The sequence below is a fragment of the Talpa europaea genome (genome assembly GCF_964194135.1).
Source record: "Talpa europaea genome assembly, chromosome: 4".
Classification (NCBI taxonomy): domain Eukaryota; kingdom Metazoa; phylum Chordata; class Mammalia; order Eulipotyphla; family Talpidae; genus Talpa; species Talpa europaea.
Genome location: NC_140070.1, coordinates 380,330 through 404,144, shown reverse-complemented (window position 1 = coordinate 404,144; position 23,815 = coordinate 380,330). Strand labels below are relative to the sequence as shown.

Sequence of the window (23,815 nt, the reverse complement as noted above, 5' to 3'; positions counted from 1 at the left end):
CATCTAGCTTACCAGGAACGTTCCAAGCGCTCGGCAAAGCTGGGTCATGACAGTTAAACGCCCGCGTCCACACAGCGGCCCCTCTGCATGCCCGCCCTGCGCGCGGCCGCCGCCCCTGCTCTCCCCTGCCCGGCCCAATGTTGCCGCTGCCTCTCGAGGCAAGTGCGGCGCCGTCCCCCGCCCCACGTGCAGCCTGCGCGAGCCCCGTCACTCTGTCCTGTGCCGTCCCCAAGCCTCCAGCCGCCCCTCATGAATCGGGCACCAGTGACGTGCCAGGGCGTGGTGACACACAAGCCCCAGTCGCCTCCCGTCTGCAGTCAGCAGTGTCTCTTCTAGCCCGGACACGCTCAGATCGTGCGATCCACCGAAGCTGGGTCTGCTCTGTTAAGGGAAACTCTGGCTGCTCTCCTCACTAGCGCAATGCCCCGCAAACGAGGTCCGGACTGAGTCTGCTGGCGTCATCCTGAGCCCCGGCTACCCGGGCAGCTACCTGAACTCGCAGACGTGCTCCTGGAGCATCCGTGTGGACCCGGACTACAACATCACCCTCTACGTGGACGCCTTCCAGAGCGAGAAGCAGTTCGACGCCCTGGAGGTGTTTGACGGTGAGTGACCTTCGTGGCCGGGGCCCGGGACAGCTCCGTGTGGTCGTGACAGACACAGTCTGAATTTATCCTTGAGTTAAATTCCATCTCCTTAACAGAAAGTGAATTACTCTGGGACGCATCAGCCTCCTGGGGTCTGTAATACACTAGTTTTTTGGTTAATGTTAGGATTTTTAACAAGTAAAATCGGAAAATGTACGTAACTTAGTTCGCCACTCTTAATTCTCGATGCGGTTTTAGGATAGAAGCTCTCAAAGAGTTCTGTGCTTCCTTCTAAGTGTTGAATTGACTCAGAAGACATTTTAGGACATTTAAGAAAGCTAAAGGTGTATTAGTCAATCCAAATGATTGTTTTAGTAGGAGTATGTGAAGAAGCTCACTCATGGAGCTTTCGAGATAGCAAGTGCTTTTGAGTCTTCAACGTGCATTAAAAAATAGCATGACGCTGCACAGGTGCCCTTCCTGTCTTCCACTCGGGGCAGGCGCCTCGTGCATCCCAATGGCCTGGGAAGAGCAGCGGCCGCCTGGGAGCGGTGCAGGGGGTGAGCGTTTGCGGTGGCTGACGTTGGTGTTTTTCTTTGGGGCTTTATCACAGCAGTGGTTAGACCCGGAGACCGTTCCGGTTGCCGTGGTAACAGGGTTTCACATGGTTTGATGGGTTTGTCATTGGGTTAAAATAAATAACAATCCATTCAGTGGGGAAAAGTCACTGTCATCGATTCCCTGTGCGTTTGTAAGCCTTTCCCTGCTGGGTGAACTACAGTCAGACTCGTCCCATGGGAGACATCACGTGTGTCAAACTGATGGACCCCAGAGGGGAGTTACGACGCTGACCTTAACCCAGTCACGCGCAGCACGAGGACGAGGGGCACCGCTTCCGTTTCAGCGCTGACGTACGTGAGCGCTGGAACAGACGGCGGCCGTGACTCCCCATCGCCCTGACACGGAAAGGCCGCCCCTAGCCGCACGCGGGACGGCGCTTCTGTCAGGGAGCGGGACTGTGACCCCGGCCGTGCGTGTGAGTGCCCATGTGCGACCATGTCCATGCGTGTGTGTGTCCCTACGCGTCCGTGTCCGTCTGTCTGTGCATGTGTGTGTCTGTGCGTGTGCCCGGTCCTTGCACCTACCTGGTGGGTTGGCGCCTCCATCCCTGTCCATTCGCCCTCCCTGTTCGTCTTTGTCGGCTCGCCCTCGCCCCCAAACGCTGCAGTCTTGTGACCTCACCGCAGCGTGCACCCCTTGCCTCTCACCCTGACCCTGATATGTGGACAGGCCACACCATCTGGGACCCGCACACAGCGTGGGCAGCAGAGGCCGCTCAGAGGCACTTCCTGCCACACGTTCGCGGGGGCTGGGTCAGCACTGACGCTCCCCAGGCAGCTGCCTCCTGTTCCTCGCGTGTGGACAGTGACTGTTTCATCATTCATGAGCTGACAGAAGCCACATGGAGTAGACTGTTCAGGTGCAATTAGCAGGGTGCATTCGTCTCTGTGGCTGCACCAGAGCACCCCTCAGTTTGTGGGGTACTCGGCGGCTCCCATTATCTGCGTCCTGTGTCCACCCAAAGGACAATCGTTGGTGACAGTTAGCATCCTCCCGGCACCCACCTGGCCTTGGCCAGCTCTGCCCGCAGAGAGCCATGCCGGCAGCACCTCACCTCCAGTGGGTGGGACACAGCTCGCGGGGCTGTCCCGGCTACCTCAGGCAGGCCTGTGGGGAAGCGCAGGCCTGTGGGGACGCTGCCAGCAGCCCTGGCCTGTGGTGCTCCCGCAGCTCCGAAGGGCTCGCCCGGCAGGTGTGGCCCCGGCAGGTGCAGCCTCTGCAGGTATGGCACCGGCAAGCACTTGAGACCCCAGCCTGGCCAGCCTGTGTTTGCGGCAGCCTAGCCATGCGCTGCATGTCCTCGCACCATCTTCCAGAAAGGTGACATTTTACAAGTCTATATGTAGGTGAGGAGCCTGAAGTTTCTCCAATTTACCTCAGGTGCTGCTTTTTAAAAGACTCAGGTGTACAGAAAATGTCAGGGCTACCACCCGCATCTCACTGCTCCTGCTCCTCCTAGGGCGTGAGGCCGTGGGGTGGGGTCGCGTCTTCCCCTGGCATCTCACAGCCAGGCCCACGCACTGCCCGTCACCTGCCTCTGTCCAGCCATCACCTCTCTGAGCTCACACCATCGTTTCACCTTGAACATCCCCACACTCGCCCTGTCCCTGAACTGGGGACAGACCTGCCGCTGCCGGGACATCATCCGAACATCCGAACAGCCCCCTCTGCAGGTGCCATCTGTTTCCATCACGGCACAGGCTCTGGCGCGGCCCTCTCGGCACACATTAAAGCTGCAGGCGACTACGAAGAATTCAGTCTATGAGAAATTCAGTGCCCATAGCTGACACCCGTGCCCCTGTGCACCTATGCTGCCCTGCCTGTGCCTCCCTACCTGTGCTGCCCCACCTGTGCCCCTGTGCTGTCCCCATCTGTGCCCCTGTGCCGCCTATGCCGTCCCACCTGTGCCACCCCACCTGTGCACCTGTGCCCTCCCACCTGTGCCATCCTGCCTGTGGACCTGTGCTGTCGTGCAGGAGATAAAAGGAAACTTTGCATTTCCTGGGTACTACCGAGTTGCTCTCAAGGAGACCCGCACAGGCGTGTGAACAGGGTTGGGGTTCAGGTTGGGGTCCGGGCCGCCTCTCAAGCGCCCATCACAGTCCACACTCACTGGAGTTGTCCATGACGCGACGTTCAGATGCGCTGCACAGCTCCCCACCATGTGTCAGGAGTGTGTTGGGGTTGAGGTGGGGGCTGTTCCTCTCCTTTACCAGATAATGACTCTGCTTTCTTCCTTGGGACGCTACGCCCACTTTGGAGACGCTGCAGAGTGCCTGGCGCTGGGGCCTGTGTGGCCCTGACCAGATGCCTCTGGTCTCGGCAGGTTCCTCGGGCCAGAGCCCGCTGCTGGTCGTGCTGAGCGGCAACCACACGGAGCAGGCGAACTTCACGAGCAGGGGTCACCAGCTCTACCTGCGCTGGTCCACGGACCATGCCACCAGCAAGAAGGGCTTCAAGATCCGCTACACGGGTGAGTGGGGCTCCGGGGCGCGGACACCGTCAGCACGAGCGGCCGGGAGTGACAACCCCGTTGCCACAGTCCGAGTCGGGGTCGTGCTTCAGTAGCGATGCGGGTGGAGCTCCCAGTCATTCCTCAGAAGTACGTCAGGGAAATACTTGTCGACTGACATTTGGAAACACTAATTGTTCAGTTAAATAAATTGTTTAACTGCATGCCAGGGAGGTAAAATATCCCAGACGTAAAATAACCCAAAGCAGGTCTGAGTTGGGGCGAAACGCGGGCAGGTCGGCAGCGCCTCGGCTCCACAGAGGGCTCCCACTCCTGGAGCTCGGGACCGTCCATCACGCTGCGCTGGCGGAAGAGGGAGGCGCAGCATCTCGGAGGCTGCCCAGCCTCACATTTTGGCAGTGGCGACACGGCATCTTACAGATTTTCAGTTAAAATCCGAGCTCCTCTGCTGGAGCTCGTCAGCAGAATGGGCAGCGCAGCGACTGAGGTGGACCTGGGTCCACTGCAGGGGCCACGGGGCCTGGGCTGAAGCCCTCATGGCCACAACACTCTCAAAGCGAAGGGGGCCAAGCGGGCGCCTTGCGGTTCCAGGAACGCAGCCCAGGTGCAGCTGAGGCCAGGCCCTCCCAGCCTCGGACCCACCAGCCTGACGGGACTGGCTTGGTGCTCCTGGGCCTCCCCACAAGGTCCAGCAGAGGCACAGGGCCGGCGCCAGGTAGTGCGCCTGGCTGCGCGGGTCAGCCTCCTCCCACATCCGGCCATGACACAGGCCCCCACCTCCCGTGGAAACGAGGCTGGCACAGGACCCCGGAGCTCGCGCCGGCTCAGACTCAGGGTCTGCCTGTGGGTCCCCAGACCTGCCGAGCCCTCAGAGCTCCCTTCTCTGGAAGGAACCGCCGTCGTGACGCTTCACCTGCACGTGGCTGTTCAAGCTCACCTGGGGAGAGTCCGTGGGCTTATGGGCAATAAAACTGGCCCCAGGAGACTGAGAGGAGACGCTGCCCCTGGGTGTGTGGTGGGCCAGAGCGGGGCAAAGTCATCCAGCAAGTGGCTGTCTCCAATTTAAAGTCTCCCTGAAAAGAGATGATTAAAGCTATTGTAAGATTTGTGTTGCCCTAAAGTAGCTCATTTTCTTCAGAGAATTTGTTCAAATCTCTTGTTAAAAAGAAGCTTAATGTCTCCATTCATGCCAGATTCGCAGGCCCACTCAGCTCTGACACAGGACAGTTAATGGCCTTGATTGCAAAATATTATATTTTCGATTTTCTCCACTGAAATGACATTTCCTTTTTTTGCAGTGTTGTGAATTTTTTGTTTCAAACCTAGGACCACAATCGATTCCCCATCTGTCTCCCGCGCCCATGCCCCAGCACCCCCACCCACAGGCGGTGTACTCATTCCGGTGGGGGCCAGGGCCCTCCTGCCACTGGGTCTCTGGTGGGTCCATGCTCTGGACAGACGTGGGGCCACGTGCCCACCACTGGTGCCACAGCAGGCCACTGCCTGGCAGCCACCCCGCTGGGCTTATGGTCCCTGGCATTGCACACGTGCGGCCTGTCCAGGCCCGGGGACTTGCATGTCAGGGTCCTCCCGGAGCTGGAGCTGTTCAGTGGAGACCCCCGCATGGGGCAAGCCTGCCGTCCAGATGCTGAGGGCCTCACGGCTCCTCCAGGCTGCAGGACTGTGGCTAGGGTGGACCCCCCATGGCAGGTCTGCGCAGACCCCCATACCCTGGGCCTTCCCTTGGGCGAAACCCAGGGCACGCCCTGCTGGGGGGTGATGTGTAAGGACCCGAAAGCCCCCAGAGCTGCCCGGCCCACGTCCGCCTCACATGGGCCTTGGGGACGCTTCCAGAGCAGCTTCACGCATCGCGCCACATCCCCTGCTTGAGCAGTGCAGGGGTGCCCCACGCCTAGCACCTAGTGAGGCACACACCAGTCACTCTTCGTTTTTCCCTTCCGGTGGGCCCGCAGCGCCCTACTGCAGCCTGACCCAGCCCCTGCGGAACGGCGGCGTGCTCAACAGGACGGCAGGTGCGCCGGGGAGCACCGTGCACTACTTCTGCAGGCCCGGGTACCGGATGGTCGGCCGCAGCAATGCCACCTGCAGGCGGAGCCCTGCGGGCATGTACCAGTGGGACGCCCCCAGCCCCCTCTGCCAGGGTAAGTCGCCGCCCCGCCCCCACAGCCCTGTGCTGTCCTTGCTCTGCCCTGGCGCCCAGTCACCGAGGCAGGCTGGCATGAGGCAAGGGCAGGGTGTGGGTTTCCCGGGCAAAGCCAGCCCCAACCCGGGAGCCGAGCTGCCCCTGCCGGCCCGACCCCTCGCAGCCTTGGAGGTTGGGGGCGGGGGCCTGGATCCAGGCTGGCCGCTCTCCAGAGGCCGCCGGTTACTCTTGACACTCGCTGGTATTTCACTTACGTGAAAACTGTTTTCCGGTGTAGATTCCAAATATTTTTTGACAGCTGTGTTAATTTACAAAACCAATTACTACAACTCATTTTTCTTATTTTAGAGTAAAAGCTCCTCCTTTAAGCTGTATGTTCCTTTTCTTTTCATCATTTAAATCTAGGGTTGTTTAAGTTGATTTTAATTTTTCATGCCTTTTTGCATTTTATCTGTCATACGGATAAAAATCAGATTTCCAAGTAAGGCATTTTAATTTTAATTGAAGGCTTTGCAGGCATGAATTTTTCATAGTTTTTTCCTTATCGAGATTTACATTCATAATGAAGACTGGCCCTTGAAAGCGAATTATGGTGTGTGGATGGAGTCTCATTTTGGGCGTCTTTTCTCTCTTCCCAGTAGCTGTCACGTTTTCTGGTATCGCTTTGTGACACAATGCCAGATGCGCGCGCCCCGCTGTCTGTGCCCGCCACAGGGGGCAGGCACACGCGCACCTTGCCTGCTGCGTGCTGCCTCGGAGCTCCCCTCACACGAGATAGACAGACAGATCCCAAAAGTCTGTTTCATAGAGAGGGATGGGGTTTTTTCCTTTAAAAGCAGAGTACTTTGTATTTTAAAAAGAAACGCCTCTCATAATGGTGAAGCTTGCGTGTGTCGGAGCAGGGATGGAGCTGGAGGGCCTGCCCCCCTCTGGAGCCGCCCGGGCGGGGGGCAGCAAGGGCAGGAAGCCAAGACAACCGAGAGGGCCCAGACTCACCTGCGTAGGAGCAGGAGGAGCGGGCGGGCGGCCAGAGGGCTCCACCGGCCACGGTCGGCTGCAGGACGGGCAGGGCCAGGGGCACAGGAGGGCTGGGGACCCTGGCTGGGCACCGGGCGCCACTCCCATCACTTTGCGGGGTGGGTTGTGCGAGTCCTAGCCAGGCGGCAGGTGCCAACCGGACATCCGCTGGCGCTGTGGCCCAAGGCTGGCCCCGCCCAGCCACACTGTCAGTCATCCGTGCCTCCTGCCTTCCCTTCCTCCAGAAGCCCTCAGCTCCCGGCCCGCCCTCGACCTGGGACATGAGTGCACCTGGTGCCCCTCAGCAGCCGCCGGTCTGCAATCCTGAGGCTGTGGCCTTGTTAACATGCAGAAATGTTGGTCACAGAGTGCAGACCCTGCCTCGGGGTTTCAAATTGTTTCTTGATAAAGAAGTTCTGCAGATAATCTTACCGTAGATGTCTAGATTCATGCACTGTCCCTCAGGTGTTAACAGTTTATGTAAAATGACACTTCAACTATAATAACACGTGAAGCTTTTCATCCACGTGAGCCACGATGCTGCGAAACCCTGACCGGAAGCAGTGTTGTTGATTTAAACGGTGTGAAAGCATTTTGTCATCTTTTCTTCAATTTGAAGATAAAACTCCGCCTTTTAAAATAAATAGTGAAAATCAGCACTGATCAAGGCTTTGGGGAAAGGCTCGTGAACAATTTGAATGGAACAGCGTGTGGCCTGGGTCTTGCTGGGCAGGTGGGGTGGGGTTGGCTCAGCTTCAGGCCTCGAGGAGGCTGTAGGCGTAAATGCCCGGAAGCTCCCAAGGGGCAGGTACCAGGTGATGGCGTTGGCCCCAAGGGCGCCTCTGAACGGGCAGCCAGAGCCTGCTGGACCCCACCAGAGCAGTGGTCGCCCCGGGGCCTGGCCTCAAACCGGAAAGATCTGGACGGGAAGATCTGGATAGGCAGGAGGCAAGGGAGAGCGAGGAGCGACCGTGTGACAGGCTCAGAGGCCGCCAGGCGCCTTCTCTCTTTGCTTGACCTTGTAAATTACTTCTCCAGGAAAGCTGTGCTGGCCTGTCCCCCAGGATGAGCCAGGTCTGGCCTCTGTCCTGGCTTCATTTCCTGGCACAAGCAGGTCTCCGCCAGCCGCTGTTCCCACCGCCACCACGCTAATCTCCATGATCTGGAGGAGAAGCCAGAGTTAGGACAGAAATCTCCTGTCTTATCACAAAGACCCAGTCAGCTGCCCGGCACGGCCCCACACCCACGTCTGCCCCGGCAGGCGGGGGCAGGGCCAGGGCTCTGGCGTCAAGCCCGCTTCTCCCCCAGCCGGGCCAGCTGGCCTCACCGTCAGTGACCGTGCGTGGGTCACTGCGCAGGAGCGGCGAGCCGGGGGAGCCTCCTCCTCACAAGCACACGGTTGAGCTTTTGCTCTCAAAGGCAAACCCAGGACAGGGGGCCCCACAGCCCGCGCTGCCTGGGCCTGATGCTGACGGACGGGGGTGTGGGGGTGCTGGCCAGCCGCCTGCCCTCTGCCCCACTGACTGCCTAAAGCTGCCCCTCCCGCAGCCACTTGAGGAGGCCCTCGAGGCCTGGTCTCCCGACCCCAATCTGCGCCCTCCCTGGACGACAGGCCCCGGCACCTGCACCTGTCACAGGAAACGGTTCTTCGCTCTTGACTTCAAAACCACTCCGTCACCCAGAGCTAGGTGACGTTAGGGTCCTTGCGCCCCGACTAACAGAGTCGACTGTAAGTGTCAAACGCTGACTTATCAGTGTAAAGCACACAGGCGGTGAAGACGCCGGATTCTGTCCTCACACGTATTTATTTCCTTCTACGAAATGACTGTTTCTGTGTGCACAAAGATAATGCAGTGGTTCTAGAAATTGGGATTTTTTTTAAATATCAGATCATCTGATGACACATAAGATGCTCTTTGCTTGTGAACATGTGGCCTGGCCTGGAGCGTCTTTGGTCTTTGGTCTGGGGCAGCGCCCTTGGGGCGGTTCCTGCCAGTCCTGCCCCCTCCGCAACTCCCCCGGTGCCCGGTTCCAGCAGGGCCCAGATCCTGTGTGCCCAGCAGACAGTTCTGGGGTAGCAGGGCCAGCGAGGGCAGCAACGCTGCTCTGCACATGGGCCCCCTGTGGGGCCCACATCCACAGGCGGGCTGAGGGCCGGGGGGATAGTTTGTCCCTTGCATCCTCGATGTCCGGGGACACAGCCCTGCCCGGTGGCGCCTCGACCACAGCCACCTGGCCACCGCTTCTGGCCGCTTAGCCGCACCTTCCAGAAACACCCTCAGCGTGGCAGCCCCTACTCCTCCTCGTCCAGAACCCAGCTTTGCAGCGTCTGCAGCGCACTGGAGACTGGTGAGAGCCGCCGCTGTGTTTGTCTCTGACCAGCTGTGTCCTGTGGGATCCCCGAGGCCCCCGGGAATGGCTCCTTCAGCGGCATCGAGTTCTCCCTGGGCAGCCGCGTGACCTTCGCCTGCCACGAGGGCTTCGTGCTGGCCACCAGCCCCCCTGCCTCGGCCGTGTGCCAGGAGGACGGGACCTGGAGCAACGGAGGGAGGCCTCCCGCCTGCACACGTGAGTGCTCCCACGGCTGCGGGGAGAGCGGAGGGCAGTGTCGGGTGGCCCCCCGGTCCCATGCACTGTGTTCCTGGCCCGTGATGGGAAACCAGCCCAGCCCACGCAGGGCAGGGTGTCTCCGCCACTGACTGCGCCACCCAGAGGGTCGGTCAGAGGCTGTCTGGATGCCCTCGGCCTCCGCCTGGGGTGACAGCAGATGAGACCAGATGCTTTCGCCCTTTGGAGAGGAGCCCAGTGGGGACCCCAGACTCACAGCTCAGCAAGCCCGCAGCCCCAGGCACCCACAGCCCCACCCTCACGCAGTCTGCAAGCCCGCAGCCCCACACACCCGTGGCCCCTCACGCCCGCAGCCCCGCCTAGCCCCATGCCCACAGCCCTGCAGGCCCGCGGCCCCGCCCTTCTACAGCCCTGCCCTCCTGTAGCCCCGCACACCCCAGGCCCCACCTTCCCTCAGCCCCACACGCCCGCAGCTGCGCCCTCCCGCAGCCCCACACGCCCACAGCCGTGGCTCCTGTGCTCTGTGTCCGCGCTCGGGCACAGGCCACTTGAGCTCTGACCGGAGACGTTGAAGCCACTGGAGTCCGAGCCAGTGGGTATGGCCCAGCCCTACCCGCATCCTCCTTTGTGCTTTGTCATCTCTCCTCGCGTGTCCGTGGCTGAGTGAGGCTCACGCCATTGCCTGTGTGCTGTGGAGGCGGTGACCTGCCCAGCCAGGGGCGCAGCAGAGTCACCTGTGCACACGCCTGCTGGCGCAGGGGCCCCAGCCTGGGTGTTTATCCGCAGGCACCTCCAGGCCACTGGCCGTCCTAGGGCAGGGAGCTGGGCGGCGGCTCTTGGCAGTCCCTGGGTGAATGCGGTCAGGGTGAAGGCAGGAGGAGGGGCGGGGACACGCCCCCGCTGTGGGGAGCTGTCTTGCCCAAGGACAAAGGGATGGGTGACAGGGCAGACCCCTGGCACTGAGCGGCTGTGCCTGTAGCCTGTGCCTGCGGTGCCCAGGCTGGGAGCTCCACCGCCGGCTGGGCGCCTGCAGATGCCAGCTGCCCCGGGGCCAGCCCCGTGCTCACAGCAGGTCTGGAGACCGGCGGGCGGGCAGCCGGGCGAGCAGCGCTGCTTGTGTGGTGCTGGATACAAACAAGGCCAGCGCAGGGGCCTCCCGGAGCACGGTCCGGCCTCGCTCCATTGGCGTCTTCGAGGGCAGCTGAGGCTCGGGTCACAGCGCGGCCCTGTGTCCGGCCGAGAACGTTGCCCCAGGACGCCCCACGCGCCCACATTGAGCGTCCCGCGGCCCCGCGAGGAGCGGAGCAGGGTCAGGACGGGTCCCTTCTCTCTGGGGTCGTCACGCCGGCGAGGCCGTGGGAGGGTGTCCCTGGTGTTTTCACGTGAATCTTTCACTTTCAAAAATTTTCCGTGTCCAGTTGAAATCTTTCTAGATTATTTGCTTGAACTGTGCAAAGTTTCCATTTTTCAGCCCAAGGGAGTTGAAAGTCAGCGATTTCATATAATGCGGCCCTGAGGCCCCCCCATCGGCCCTGAGCCCCGCCCCCATCTTGTGGGTGAAAAAGAACAAAATTTAGCTATTGTGGGCGAGCCTGGCTTATTCACGGGCGTCAATAGAAACAATTTCAAGTTCTAAACAAGGGAAGCAAAAATATGATGAGCCTGAAATATGCTGAGACACATTTAAGAGTTTCGATGTGTTGCAAAAGCATTTCCTGCAGCTCCCTCTCAAGCGGGGGTCGCTCCAGCACCCTCCGTTCAAGCGCGGCCTGTCGGGAGAGCCTGTGCGCGCGTCTGTCCTGGCTCCTCCGGCGGGGACGTCTGTCTGTGCCCGCACGCCTGTAAGGGGGCGTCGCCCGGCCCCTCACTCGCCCCCTATGAGCGGCTGCAGGCTCCCGGCGAGGAGAGGGGGTGCGCTGGGGGCATCGCCGTCCGGGGCATCGCCGGGCACGCCTGAGCCGAGCAAGCAGCGCAGATCTGAGGCGTCCCTCCTCGTTTCCGCGCCCCACATCCCCAGGCTGCCACAAACCAGAAGGGGGACCCCAGGGGAAGGGGAGCCCCCAGGGGGCGGGGGGCCAGTCCGGGCTGTCTGGGCTCCAGGGAGCACTGAGTGAGCCCCACCTTCCCACAGACCTTCGCAGGAAGCAGGACACCTGCAGGGGACGCGAGCGCCAAAGATCCAAATTCCCCACACCAGGAGGGCGGCCCAGGCCAGGGTCTCCTGTTTTACACACACGCGCGTACACGCACACACACGCACGCTCACATCCCAAAACATTGCAGGACACGGGATCGAGCGATCGCCCCGAGACACAATCACACAAGCCCGCAGCTTCCTGACCCGCCTTCGGGGCGTCACCGACTCTGTGTTTAGATCCCAGGCTTCCGGCCGGGCCTCCGACGCGCCGCCCGGCGTCAGGCTGCCGTGGACGGCTGCTGGCCCGACCCTCGGCGCATCTCGTCCCCGCGCCCCCTCGTCTCCGCGGGCGGGAGCGCCCCCCACGCCTCCACGGCACGGCGGCGCTGTGGGAGGAGGGCTCGGGGAGGCGGCCGCCCGGCTCGTCCCTCCGCCCCTCAGCGTGACCCAGAGCCCAGAACTCCTGCATCGTGGACTTCACCCCGCGAGCGCTTCTCTCCCCACCGCCCCCGCCCCTCGTGGGATTAGGAAATGACCCTCCCTGGACACGGTGCTCGGGAGCCGTGTCTCCTGCGTGAAGACCCGGAGCTCGCCCGGCCCCTCTGCCTCGGGAAAGGGAAACGCAGCCCAGAGTCCGGACTCTGCGTCCGGGGGAGGCCGGCGACAGCGCTGAGACCTGACCCCACGGCCCCTGCGCATGCATGTTGGATAACTGTTTTATTTTAAAAATATTTGGCAGGAACAGATACAAGGATTTAAATGCGCAAACCCTCTTCACATTTTAATCCTCGCTGATGGTGTTGCCGTAATAACACCAAAAAGGCCCATTTTTACTTTCTTGCTACACATACTAGTGATTTGTTGAAGGAATAGTTCTGTAACATTTTTTGATATGTCTGAATCAATTATAATGAGCTTTTATTACATTTAAAGGAAAACACGTTAATAGCACCCCAGACAAAAGCTGCAGTTTCCCCAAACCTTTTGGGCACCAAACAGCGCCTCAGCCAGGGGTGCTGCTGGCTGTGCTGGCTCGCGTGGGGAGCAGGACTCTCCTGGACGCGGTGACGTTCCTCTCAAATACGGCTCCCCTTTGCAGGAAGGCGACACTCACGCGCACCAAACACGCTGTGTTCTCGGCGCATCTACACTGCGCGTTTATTCACTTCCCCTCGCGGCTCCTGCCGCCCCTCCTGTGCCTCTGGGGCCCGCCCCGCAGCAGCACCGAGCCCCTCCAGCAGGGCCAGGCCCCCGGCCCCGGCAGGCAGAGGGGCCGTGGGCACCGCATGGGGCGGAGGCCGGTGCCCGCGGCTCAGTCACCCCCGGGCGGCTCAGGGCACGGGCGGGAGACAAGGGCCTGTGAGTCCTGCCTGCCGGTGCGCTCCTGCCACACGAGTGCCAAGCCCCCTGCAGGCGTGGCCGGTCCTGGCACGAGGCATCCTCGGGGCCCGCGCGGGCAGCAGCCACCACGTGACACGCCAGCACGGGGCGGCTGGGGCCAGGCCAGGCCCGCCCGCACGCTCAGCGGCTGTTTCTTCCTCAGCGGTCACCTGCCCCAGCGTCGCGGCGCAGCTCCCGGAACACGTCACCTGGCGGCTGGTCTCCGGGTCCCCCGACGAGTTCGGGGCCCAGGTGGTGCTGAGCTGCAGCCCGGGCTACGCGCTGGAGGGCCCGCGGCTGCTGCGGTGCCAGGCGGACGGGACCTGGAGCGCGGGCCACGAGCGGCCCCGCTGTCGAGGTGAGCAGGGCGGCTTCCCGGGTGTCCCCCCCGCCCCCACCACCGAGGACAGTGCATCCCTGTGCCGGGGACTCTGGCTTGGGGGGCACCCGGCGGAACAGGTTGCGTGCTCTTTCCTGGTGGATGACCGTTCTCTGCGCACTTACACACGAGGGCGCTCAGCCATCCCCAGTCGGCTCAGTACCAAACCCAGGCCCGTGTTTGGAAAGATGCTGGGACCCGAGCCTGATGCCTTGTGCCTTCCAGTCGGGTCTGAGAAGCCGCGTGGCACTGAGCCCCCTCCCTCCCACCCCATGGCACCTCCCTGCACCTGAGCAGTGTGCAGGCCCAGCCACTGACCCTGGCAGAGCTTGGACTGGGCAGAGCCAGGGACAGGGCAGAGTGGGGGAGCCTGGCAGAGCCGGGGACAGATCAGAACCAGGGCCCTGGCGGAGCTGGGGACAGAGTAGAGTTGGGGTGCCTGGCAGAGCTGGAGGCAGGGCAGAGCCAGGGGCCTGGCAGAGCCGGGGACCCAGGTGGGCTGGGACTGGGCAGAGCTGGCCGGGGATGCCTCCGTGCAGCGTCCTGAGCATGGGCTCCACGGCGGCTATGGAGAGGAGTGTGGGCGCCTTTCCAGAGGCGGGAGCGCAGCCGGGGGACACATGCAGGCACCTTCCCTGACCTCTGGCCAGGCCTCCTTCTCAGGGGCCTGGCGCGTTTCCTCCTCCTGCCTTTTCTAAGGGGTGCTGGCTCCCGCTTTGGAGACGGAGGTCCGAACCCTGGCCCGGCTGCCAAGAGCCACACGGCTTGCCGGGTCGGCTCCTCTTCCCCCGGCGCGAGCCTCTGGCGGGGGGAGCTGAAGCCGGGCACAGGCCCCGCCAGCCCTCCGGGCGCCTCCCCCTTCAGGACCGCTCTGGAGGCCCATGGGCGCTGACCCCCACGAGCACTAGGCTCTGCACGCGACCTTTCTACGTGGCTGCACACGGCTCTTCAGAACGTCGCAGTCACGAGACGGCCACGCCTGGTGAAAGCTCACGCCTGGTGTTCAGTCCCGCCGGGCGGCCGCCGCCAGCACAAACAAGCAGGTCTGGCCAGGGCCAACACCAGGCCCTCGGAGCTCAGCACCGACGCTGCTTAGGGTCCCGCCCAGGCGCCAGCGCTGCCCGAGGTGGACTCGAAATGGGCTGCTCGGAGCCGCCGCTCATCTGCCATCCGCAGTGGCATGTGGGGCGACGGCTCGGCCCGAGGCCATCTGAGGCAGGCGTGACGCGTTCCTCCATGTGAGCTGTCGTGAAGCCTCTGTGTTCTCGCTCTGGCTGAGGAGCCCCGCACCTGCACGGAGCTGCCCTGAGCAGGCTGACCCTCATAGGCAGCCTATTCAGTGCTGGCAGGCACTGGCGGGCACTGAGCGCCACCCCCAGGAGCCCATGGGCTGGGCTGGACGCGGGAGCCTGCACCATGCCTGGTGCCTCCCAGTGACCGTGTGGGTGAGGGGAGGGTCCCGAGGCCATGCGTGAGGGGCCTCCGCGGTCCTGGGCTCAGCCCCCTAAAGCTCCCCTCTCACCTGCCGTTTGAAATGCTTTGGGCCTCCGAGCCCAGGTGACTCGGTGAGCTTGTCCTCGCCTCAAGACCCGTGGTCTCTGCGCCCACACGGTCTGGGGTGCGGCCTGAGAGGGCTCCGCTCAGCTGGGTGCAAGGGCGTGGGGCCTGTCCCCAAGCTGGAGCGTGGGCCCCCGGGACTCCGTGACAGACGGATGCCTGCTCAGGGCGTGTCTGGCGCCTGGACTCCCCGTGCTGAGGGCAGGCGGCCGGCGCCTCTCCCGGGGACAGCGGAGGCCCAGGCCGGCTCGGGACGCTGCCCGCCCGCCTCTCGCAGACCCTAGTCCTCAGGCCCAGGGCCCAGAGCCAAGCAGCCCCCGCACGAGTAACCCTCCCACCCCCTGCAGTGATCTCTTGCGGGGGCCTGTCCTCCCCCCCGAACGGCAACAAGATCGGGACGATGACGGTGTTCGGGGCCACGGCCATCTTCACCTGCAACACGGGCTACACGCTGGTGGGCGCCCCCGTGCGCGAGTGCCTGGCTAGCGGGCTGTGGAGCGGCCCCGAGACCCGCTGCCTAGGTGAGGCCGCCGCCCTGTGGGCACGGGGGGCAAGGGTGCGGTTGGGGGACGTGACACCCGCAAGGCCCCCATGTGGACGCCCGGTCTCATGGCTCTCCCCCCACCTCCAGCGGGCCACTGCGGCTCCCCAGACCCCGTCGTGAACGGCCACATCAGCGGGGACGGCTTCAGCTACCGGGACACGGTGGTCTACCAGTGCCACCCCGGCTTCCGGCTGGTGGGCACCTCCGTCAGGATCTGCCTGCAGGACCACAGGTGGTCGGGACAGACGCCCGTCTGCGTCCGTAAGTGCCGCGGCCTCGGGCCAGGGCGCAGCCTTCCCTGCCGCGCCCCTTGTTCTGAGTTGTGTCGCGCCCAGGTCAGCCCTTTGGACAGAGCAGGAGGGGAGGCCCTTGCGGCTCTGCCCTCCTCCTCCTCCCGGTGCCCCTGATGTCCGGTACGTGTGTCTCCCGAGCTCCCGGCTCGTCGGTGGACCCGGGGTGGGGGGGACTTGGCATCTTTGACTGGAGCCAGCCTGGGGGCAGCCTCTGCCAGGCCGTGCAGACTCACACCAGGGCCTGCTCCACGGCCTCCTGCTCCTGCCCTGTGTCACCCGGAGTAGACCTTGTCGGCAGCCCCCGAGGCAGGAGGCCAAGTGAGCGCGGTGTCCTCACACCCAGCTGCCAAGATAGAGGGGTGTTTCGAGAAGAACTGTGCTCTCTGCTCACAAACCTCACCCTAAGCTGCTGGTCCCCTGATGCAGCCCGAGTGTCCTGTGGGTTGGGCAAAGGGTGGCAGGTGTCGTGTGGCAGCCACACTCCCAGGACCGCAAGGGTGTCACGGAAGCTCCGCACGCAGCTGCCCATGGTGTCCACGCTGGTGTTGGGGTAACCTCTGTGTACGCGGCCTCAGCCTGCGGCAGACCTCAGCCGCCCGAGGCGAGCGTCCCTCAGAAGGAGGGAACATTGGAGGCTCGTGACTCCAGGATCTTAGCATCTCTTGTTTCCTGCTTCATGTCATCGCCTGGCCTTGCCACGGCCTCTGGGAGGGGCCAGCAGGCGTGTTGGGGCGCGTCCCGTGGGGGCATCTGCAGCCACAGCGCACTGGCTCCCAGGCCCCCACCGACCGCCATGTCCTGCCCCGCAGCCATCACGTGCGGTCACCCCGGGAACCCCGCCCACGGGCTCACGGACGGCAGCGAGTTCAACCTGAACGACGTGGTGAACTTCACCTGCCGTGCGGGGCACCTGCTGCAGGGCGCCGCCCGGGCCCAGTGCCGCAGCGACGGCCAGTGGAGCAGCCCGCTGCCCACCTGCCGAGGTAGGCGCCGGGGCGCTGGGCGGGCAGGCCTCCCCCCGAATCCGCTCTAATGGCCCTGTGTTCTGGAGCCACGTGGGGCACATCACGCTGGAGAGGGGTTGCTGTCGGCACTTCCCACACTGTCCGCCCCCAGGGGTCACACCCCCCAGACGGGCACTGACGAGACCTCACTCGCTGCCGTCAGCATCCGCAGAGGGAGCGGTCACTCTGGGTGGCGTCCATCCCGTGGGCTGGGCAAATGAACAGCGGGCACCCACTTCAGCGTCACATGGCAGCCATGCCCGGGGGTCCAATGTGCTCCATGCCCCCCACCCGGCCCTCCCAGCCCTCACTTTGCTTTTCCAGAGTGAGGGGGATGGCAGCCGTGGTCAGACTGGCCCCCTCCTGGCCACCCGCTGTCTGGATAGGCCGTGCCACGACGGGCCGTGCCGCGACGGGCCGCTTGGAGGATGCCGGGGGGCCGCGTCCTGTTGGCCACCATGTCTGTGAACACCCGCCCACGTGTCTGTCCCTTGCAGACACCGTGCCAGCCCCAGAGCCCGCAGCCACGCTTCGCGTGGTGCCAGCACTTAGTGCTGCCGGCTCCGGCCACTCCCCGGACTGGGGTCTCGCTGCTGTACCCCAGTTTCCCAGAGGCGTGTGATGACCTGGCCACCTGCCCCGCCCTGCGCTGTCACCGAGGCCACTCAGGGCTGGCCTGTGCTGTCTTCCTGCTGAGGCCAGAGCGTGGCCCAGCTCGGGCCCGGCCCTCTGCTGGCGTCCTTGGCTAACTTTCTCTGGGCCCTGACCACTTCCCACTCCCAACACTGCCCCACCACCCCAGGCGCCAGGACTGCTGGGGAACATGGGCTCCAGCCTCGGCCACGGGTGGGAGGGCACAGCCTGGCTTGAGTGGGGGCACCCGCCCCTCCCTGCGGCCAGCGCTGCTGCCTCGCAGGCACCAGGAAGCTTGCAGGTGGGCCAGAGCTGTCCATCCGCTCCTGGGCGCTCCCTGCAGGGTGACCTCCGGCCCAGGCTGGCTTCCTCTCTGTTGAGTGCTGGTGTGAGAACCATGGTCTCCTCGGCCCCAGACACTTGACGGTGGCAGCTGGAGGCCACCCCGGGGCTGGAGAGGGCGTGACCTCGCCGCCCGCAGGGCTGACGCTCGTGGAGAAGGGCTCAGCGGAGCTGACTCTGCCGCTTCTATTTTAACATGAAAACTCCACCAAGAACCAATTTCAGACTTGACTCCACAGGGGCCTGTGCTCGGGGAGCGCCGTGCGGTCAGCCTCCTGGCCGGCCCACTGGTGGCCCGGCCTCCTTGCGCGTCAGAGGCCACATGGCCCAAGCAGCCAGTGGTCTCCCGCGAGGGCCTCATGACGCGGCGCGATGCTGTCCTCGTTCGGGCTCCCGGAGGGGCTTCCCGCGCCCCAGGAGCCCCAGCTGTGTCTCTGCTTCCCTCCGCCAGTGGTGAACTGCTCGGATCCAGGCTCCGTGGAGAACGGCGTCCGGCAGGGCCGCGAGAGCTTCCCCGAGACCTTTGAGTACGGAAGCAGCGTTCTGTACCACTGCAAGACGGGCTTCTACCTGCTGGGCTCGTCGGCCCTGACCTGCACGGCCAGCGGCCGCTGGGACCGCGCCCTGCCCAAGTGCCTGGGTAAGCGCAGGCCTTGGGGCTCCTGATGCAGCCCCAGCAACAGAGCAGAGGCTCTTTGTGGGGTCCAGGGCTGGGGTGACGGCTCATGGCTCCACCCCCCGGCACAAGTCTGTCCGTACTGTGCTGTCGTTACGGGTTTCCAGAGACACAGCACGTGGCACGTTAGCTCCAGGGACAAGAAGGGAGGGTGGGGCCCCACCCGATCCCACACCAGCCCCGGAGGGCAGTGGGCGAGGGCTGCCCGCCGCGCGGCCCCGCTGCCCCTGCCTCGCCCTCGCGCCTCTCGCCTCCCTCCCTCTCGCTCGCCCACAGCGCTTGGCACAGCCCAGCACAAGTGCCCTTCTGTTGTCCTGGCGCCCAGGCCCAGAGCACGGCACATGCCCGGCCCTAGCTGGGGGCAGGAGCCGCTGAGCTGTCAGCCCAGGCCCGGGGACGCTGCTCCTGGCGCGTCTGCCGCCCCCGCGCGCGGGCAGAGTCAGAGCCCACGAGGGCCCGAAAGCAGGCCCGGCTCCGTGGAGTTAGAGCGTGTGGATCGCTGGGTTTTGTCACCCGAACAGCCAGCGTCGTGCTTTCTTTCCCTTGAAAGAGCAAATTGTCCCTAACTCGAAGAGAATCACCTTCCCCAACACGCAGAGGGACCGGGAAGAGGTTCGTTCTCCCTGGGCTTTTCAAAGTCAGGCGGACATGAAACAGCCCGGCGGGATCTCGTGTCCTCACACGCCGGTGCGTGGGCCGGGAAGGCCGGGGCGGGCCCCTCGTGAGAGGGATCTGCGAGGAGAGCCCGGCCCTGCCCTTCCAGCCGCCCCCCTGCGCCTCTGGCGGGCCGGGTCCCGAGCCGCTGCGGGGGCTGCCCCAGCCCCCCCACCGTGGCCCCTGTCCCCTTCCACCCCCCTCCGGTGCAGCTTCAGCCAAAGGCTCCCTGAGGTCTGGTGGCTTCCCGCGGCGAGGCTGCTGACTTCCCAGGCGCGGGCCGAGCCCCAGAGCAGGAAGCGTCCAGAAACGCTGCTGTCTGCCTCGGGGTGCCCTGTGCTCGCCCCCCGCTCCACCCTAGGCGTGGGGTTTTCAGGGAAATCGTTGTTTTCTCTTTCTCCCCAAACATTTCTTTCACATCTCCCGGGGCTAGTGCGAGACTCCATTAGCTTTTGTAATGGCGTGTTCCAGGGCCCGGCAAGCGCCAGCTGCCCTGCCTCTCCGGGGTGGCTGCCCCCGTCACCAACACGCTGCCCCCCCCCACCGTGGAGTGGCGCCCCCCGCTTCCCTGCTCTGTCGCCTCACTGGCTTCTCTCTCGTTTCACTTGGAGCTGGTCATTCACCAGCCGCCCGGCCGCCTCTGCCCTGAGCAGCGCCTGTGCGGACTCTCTAGAGTCACCCGTTCTCCAGAGGCTTCTCCGGAGTGGTCGCCGTGCGCGTCAGATGGCAAGGGCCGCCGTGGCCCCGCAAGCCTCCCACCTCCACACCCCTCCCTGGTCAGTCACACTTTGGGGTGCCCAGAGACCAGATGCCACGACCCTGGACGTGGGCCGTTGGCCACGAGGCGTTTGTCGGGGCCTGAGTCCGTGAGCTAGCGGCACAGGCGTCGGGGCGGCGCGCCCTGAGCTGGAACTCTGTGCAAGGGAGAGAAGTCCCCCCGGCCTGCGGGCGCCGGCCCGCACCGCCCTCTGGGGCCTTCACTTAGAACGCGAGGCTGGGTCGGATCCGGTGCTTTTGAGGACATGGAGGAAACCCTGAGTTCATTTCAGACAATAACTTGAGCAAATGCCCTTCCAGAGAAGGGCCGGCGGAGGGGCTGCCTTGGGGAGCGGGGCTGCTGGAGCTGGACCCGCACAAGCCGCGGGCGTGACGTCCGCTGAAGCGGTCCCGGCCGTGGCTCTGCCGGAGCGGGCCGGTCTCTGACGCCCTGCACAGCGCTGCCTTCGGGGTAGAACCGAGGGCAGATGGAGCGTGTAGGGCGGCTTGCTCCGGGACGCTTAAGTGCGCTGCTCCCTGAAGTGCAGCTGCTGTGACTGAAGACCTGAAGAGTCTTCGCTGTCCAGGCGCCCCTCGTCCTCAGTGACGCTGAACTTCCGGGCACCCTCTGCGTGTCGGTGCTTCTGGTTTCCCGGCGCCTGAGCTGCCTGCCGGGGCTCTGGGGCGTGGGGAGCCTTGATGCCGGGCGGGAGTGACGTGCTCGTGATGTCCCCTCTGTCTCCAGCCATCTCCTGCGGGCACCCAGGGGTCCCTGCCAGCGCTGTGCTAGCGGGAGAACAGTTCACGTACGGGGCGCACGTCCACTACTCGTGCAAAGGCGGCCAGAGCCTGGTGGGCAACAGCACCCGCATCTGCCAGGAGGACGGCCGCTGGAGCGGGGCGCCGCCCCACTGCACAGGTGGGCCTCGCACACCCACCCTCCTTGCATGCCCCTCCCCCCGCACCCTGCTGCGCCCTTCACCCCGCCCCTCCGTGTGTGCCCTCCACGCGCGTCAGGACAGCGGTGGCGCCGCTTGAGAGCACCTCAGCCAGACTCGTCATGGTCGCAGCCCTCCCACGCGGCCCCTCTCACTTCGCGCCTCTCTCCACGGCCGGGTCCCCGGCCCCAGTCTCGCTGCCCTGGCTCTGATGCCAGCGGCGCGCTCGTCTTTGGAAAGTGACCCCCTTACTTCTTGCAGGTCTCTTTGGTAAATAGCGCTCAGTGACCTGGCAGCGCTGGCCATGGGAGAGGGACAAGGCCCCTGGGTGTCCAGGCTTCACTGCACGTTCCGCTGCGCGGTCCCCGCCAGAGCAGCCCCTGCACCCACCCTCCCCGCCCCCGGCTGCTTCTGGGGGAGCTGCTCGTGGCCACCACCGGTTTAGCCAGCGCTCGCCAGGCGCTGGGAGGGGCGGGGTTGTCCCACGTCCGTGCCTGCGCCCCAGAGGGCAGCCGTCTGAACAGGTGCCGCCTCCCCCGTGTGTCGACAGGCAGCAACCCTGGCTTCTGCGGCGACCCCGGGATCCCGGCGCACGGCTCTCGACTGGGGGACGAGTTCAAGGTGAAGAGCCTCCTGCGCTTCTCCTGCGAGGTGGGCTTCCAGCTGCGGGGCTCCCCCGAGCGGACCTGCCTGCCCGACGGCTCGTGGTCAGGGCTGCAGCCCGTGTGTGAGGGTGAGCCTCCTCCCTGCGCTTCCTGTGGGAGTCCTGGCGCTAGGCCGCTTGCCCACCAGCCCGTTTCCCCAGCGCGTGTGAGCGAATGCCCGGGCCCGGCTGAGTGCGGCGGCTGCTCAGCGCACCCGTGAGGCCGGGCCGGAAAGCTGGGCCCCGCGAGGCTGCCCCACTCTGCCGAGGACCCCTCTCTGGGGCCCGGCCTCCCGCCACGGCTACGGGGTCTGCGGGGCCTCCTGAGACCCGCCCGCCGGGGTGTGCTCAAGCGGGGCTCCAGCCAGGGGTCTCAGGACCTGCGGGCGGCCGTGTCGAAGCCCTGCCTCCCCGAGGAAACCGGCGCGTGCACTGAGGCACAGCTGGAAGAGAGTGCCCCCCGGACCGCAGCAAAGGCTGCGGGTGCCTTCTGGACTGGGCCGCGGGGGTGCTGCCCTGCACCCTGGGTTTGTTCCGAGCCCAGAAAATAACTGACATAGAATTCAGGCAGGTAAGATTTGAATGTTAGAATTTTTCCCATATCAATTTCTTAATTACTTAAGTTTTGAGTCTAAAATGGGTGCACAGATTAGTTCATATAATTTGATCAGTTGTATTAAGTCCCTCCACTGTCAGTACCAGAAACTTTGTCATCCCTGCCCATCCTACGGTGGCTTCTCTGCTTGTTCCTGCCTCTTGTTTTTTGTTTTTTGTGGTTTTTTAGAGATTTATTTATTTATGCATCCAAGAGCTGGGGCACAGGCCAGAGGTGTGGGGGGTGAGAGGATTCACCAGAGACAGAGCGGGGAACAGAACAGGTGGACTGACTGAAATCCACTGCTGAGGGGAGCAGCGGGCGAGGCAGGAGAGGCCTGCTGCGCCCTGTGGGTCGCTCCCTGACCCGGGATCAAACTTGTGCCTCAGTGGCTGCGGACAGCTCCATAGTGCTGCATCTCAACCCCTTCACCACCAGGGAGGGCCCCCCCGCTACATGGGACATGGTCTGACCATGCTACATATAATCTACATCATGTAAAATTGTAACTAAAACAACTGTGTGTGTGCACAGGTGGATGTGTAGACCATGTGCACGCATAGATGTACGTGTGTGTGTGTGTGTGTGTGTGTGTTCTCAGAGATTGTGTTGAAGATCTAAAGGTTAGCTCTAGATGAGTGGTCTGCAAATTTATAATGTAAATATGTGGTGGTATACGATGGCCCAAGACAATTTGTGACTCCAGATCACCTCCTGACAACACAGTTAATACAAACCCACAGGCCAGGCTCGACGGCGGAGGCTTGAATCAGATGCGACCGCCTGGCCTGGGGCTGCAGGGCTGAGCTTGCTGTTCTGACTGAGGCCAGTGACTGCCAGCTGGTAGGTGTTTTTACTTAGATGCAATTTTCTCAAATGCTTCCCCTCTGTGAAGCCTTGAGTGCTAAGTTTTGCACGAGCATCTCTTTCTCACCAGACCTGCGTGTCTTGTAGTCTATATAGAGTAACATCTCAAAATTCTATGGACTTTTTAATCTGCATTTAAATTCCACTTAAGTGTCTCCCTCTATCCTGTACCTATGACTTGTTGATCCAGAATCTATCTGAACATTAGGACGATTAAATCAGACGTCGCCTTATGTATGACTTAGTACGCCGGGCGTCTAGTCTTCCTGCTGAGAACAGCTGAAAAGCTGGCTGAGCTGCGCGGCCACTAAGCACTTGTCTTGGCTCTTGACAGGCAGGTGGAGCGTGATACGCCCCACAGCCCTGGGGTGTGTGTGCTTGTCTTGAGGTGAGACAGGGAGGTGGGACCCAGGTGCTGTGGTGGCTTGGTGAAGCCATGAAGTAGAAATTATTCGGGAATGCTCACTGGAATTTGCCGAACAGGGACATGAGGAGGGACGCACCACTAGTGAAGCACCAGAGTGCGTGTGGGCTCGTTGGGTGACTCCACGGAGGCAGGGCCCATGAGCACAGGGCAGGGCTCGGGGATGCACAGGTGTCCAGCTGCAGAGGTGACGGGGGGCCCGTGGTATCTGAGGTGGTGCCAGACTGGGCAACACCAGCCAGTCAGCTCACTGTGCTCGGGACATTTCCTGGAGCCCCGAGTGTCCATACGTCATGAGTGCCTGCTGCTCTCAAGCAGCAGGACCTGGGGGGACAAAAACTGAACAGCTGCCGCTGACAGCGAAGGGATCTAATGAGAGGACTCAGAGGACCAACCGTGAGCTTAGGCGTCTGAAGTAGCAGATCCCACATCAGCTAGAGGGGTGACACAGCCCAGCGCAACAGCCCAGCCCAGTGTGCAGTGCTGGCGAAGGTTTGCGAGGCTTTCCTGTTGGCGCCCAGAGCCAGAGCAAACCACAGAAACAGACTCTGATCCTGAGATGA

At 63.3% G+C, this 23,815-nt stretch overlaps 1 protein-coding gene across 1 annotated transcript in view; it reads left to right on the top strand.

Moving 5' to 3' along the window:
• CSMD1 (CUB and Sushi multiple domains 1) overlaps positions 1-23,815 on the top strand; it is a gene marked incomplete at both ends in the record, with an annotated part of 639,423 nt that overhangs the window by 599,514 nt on the left and 16,094 nt on the right. Inside the window, 11 exons of the mRNA XM_084232118.1 lie at positions 417-605; positions 3,535-3,681; positions 5,655-5,843; positions 9,245-9,430; positions 13,111-13,305; positions 15,231-15,404; positions 15,515-15,688; positions 16,530-16,703; positions 18,151-18,339; positions 20,531-20,704; positions 21,274-21,456. Of these exons, the coding sequence (XP_084088244.1) occupies positions 417-605; positions 3,535-3,681; positions 5,655-5,843; positions 9,245-9,430; positions 13,111-13,305; positions 15,231-15,404; positions 15,515-15,688; positions 16,530-16,703; positions 18,151-18,339; positions 20,531-20,704; positions 21,274-21,456 (1,974 nt within the window). The remainder of the gene's footprint in view (positions 1-416; positions 606-3,534; positions 3,682-5,654; positions 5,844-9,244; positions 9,431-13,110; positions 13,306-15,230; positions 15,405-15,514; positions 15,689-16,529; positions 16,704-18,150; positions 18,340-20,530; positions 20,705-21,273; positions 21,457-23,815) is intronic.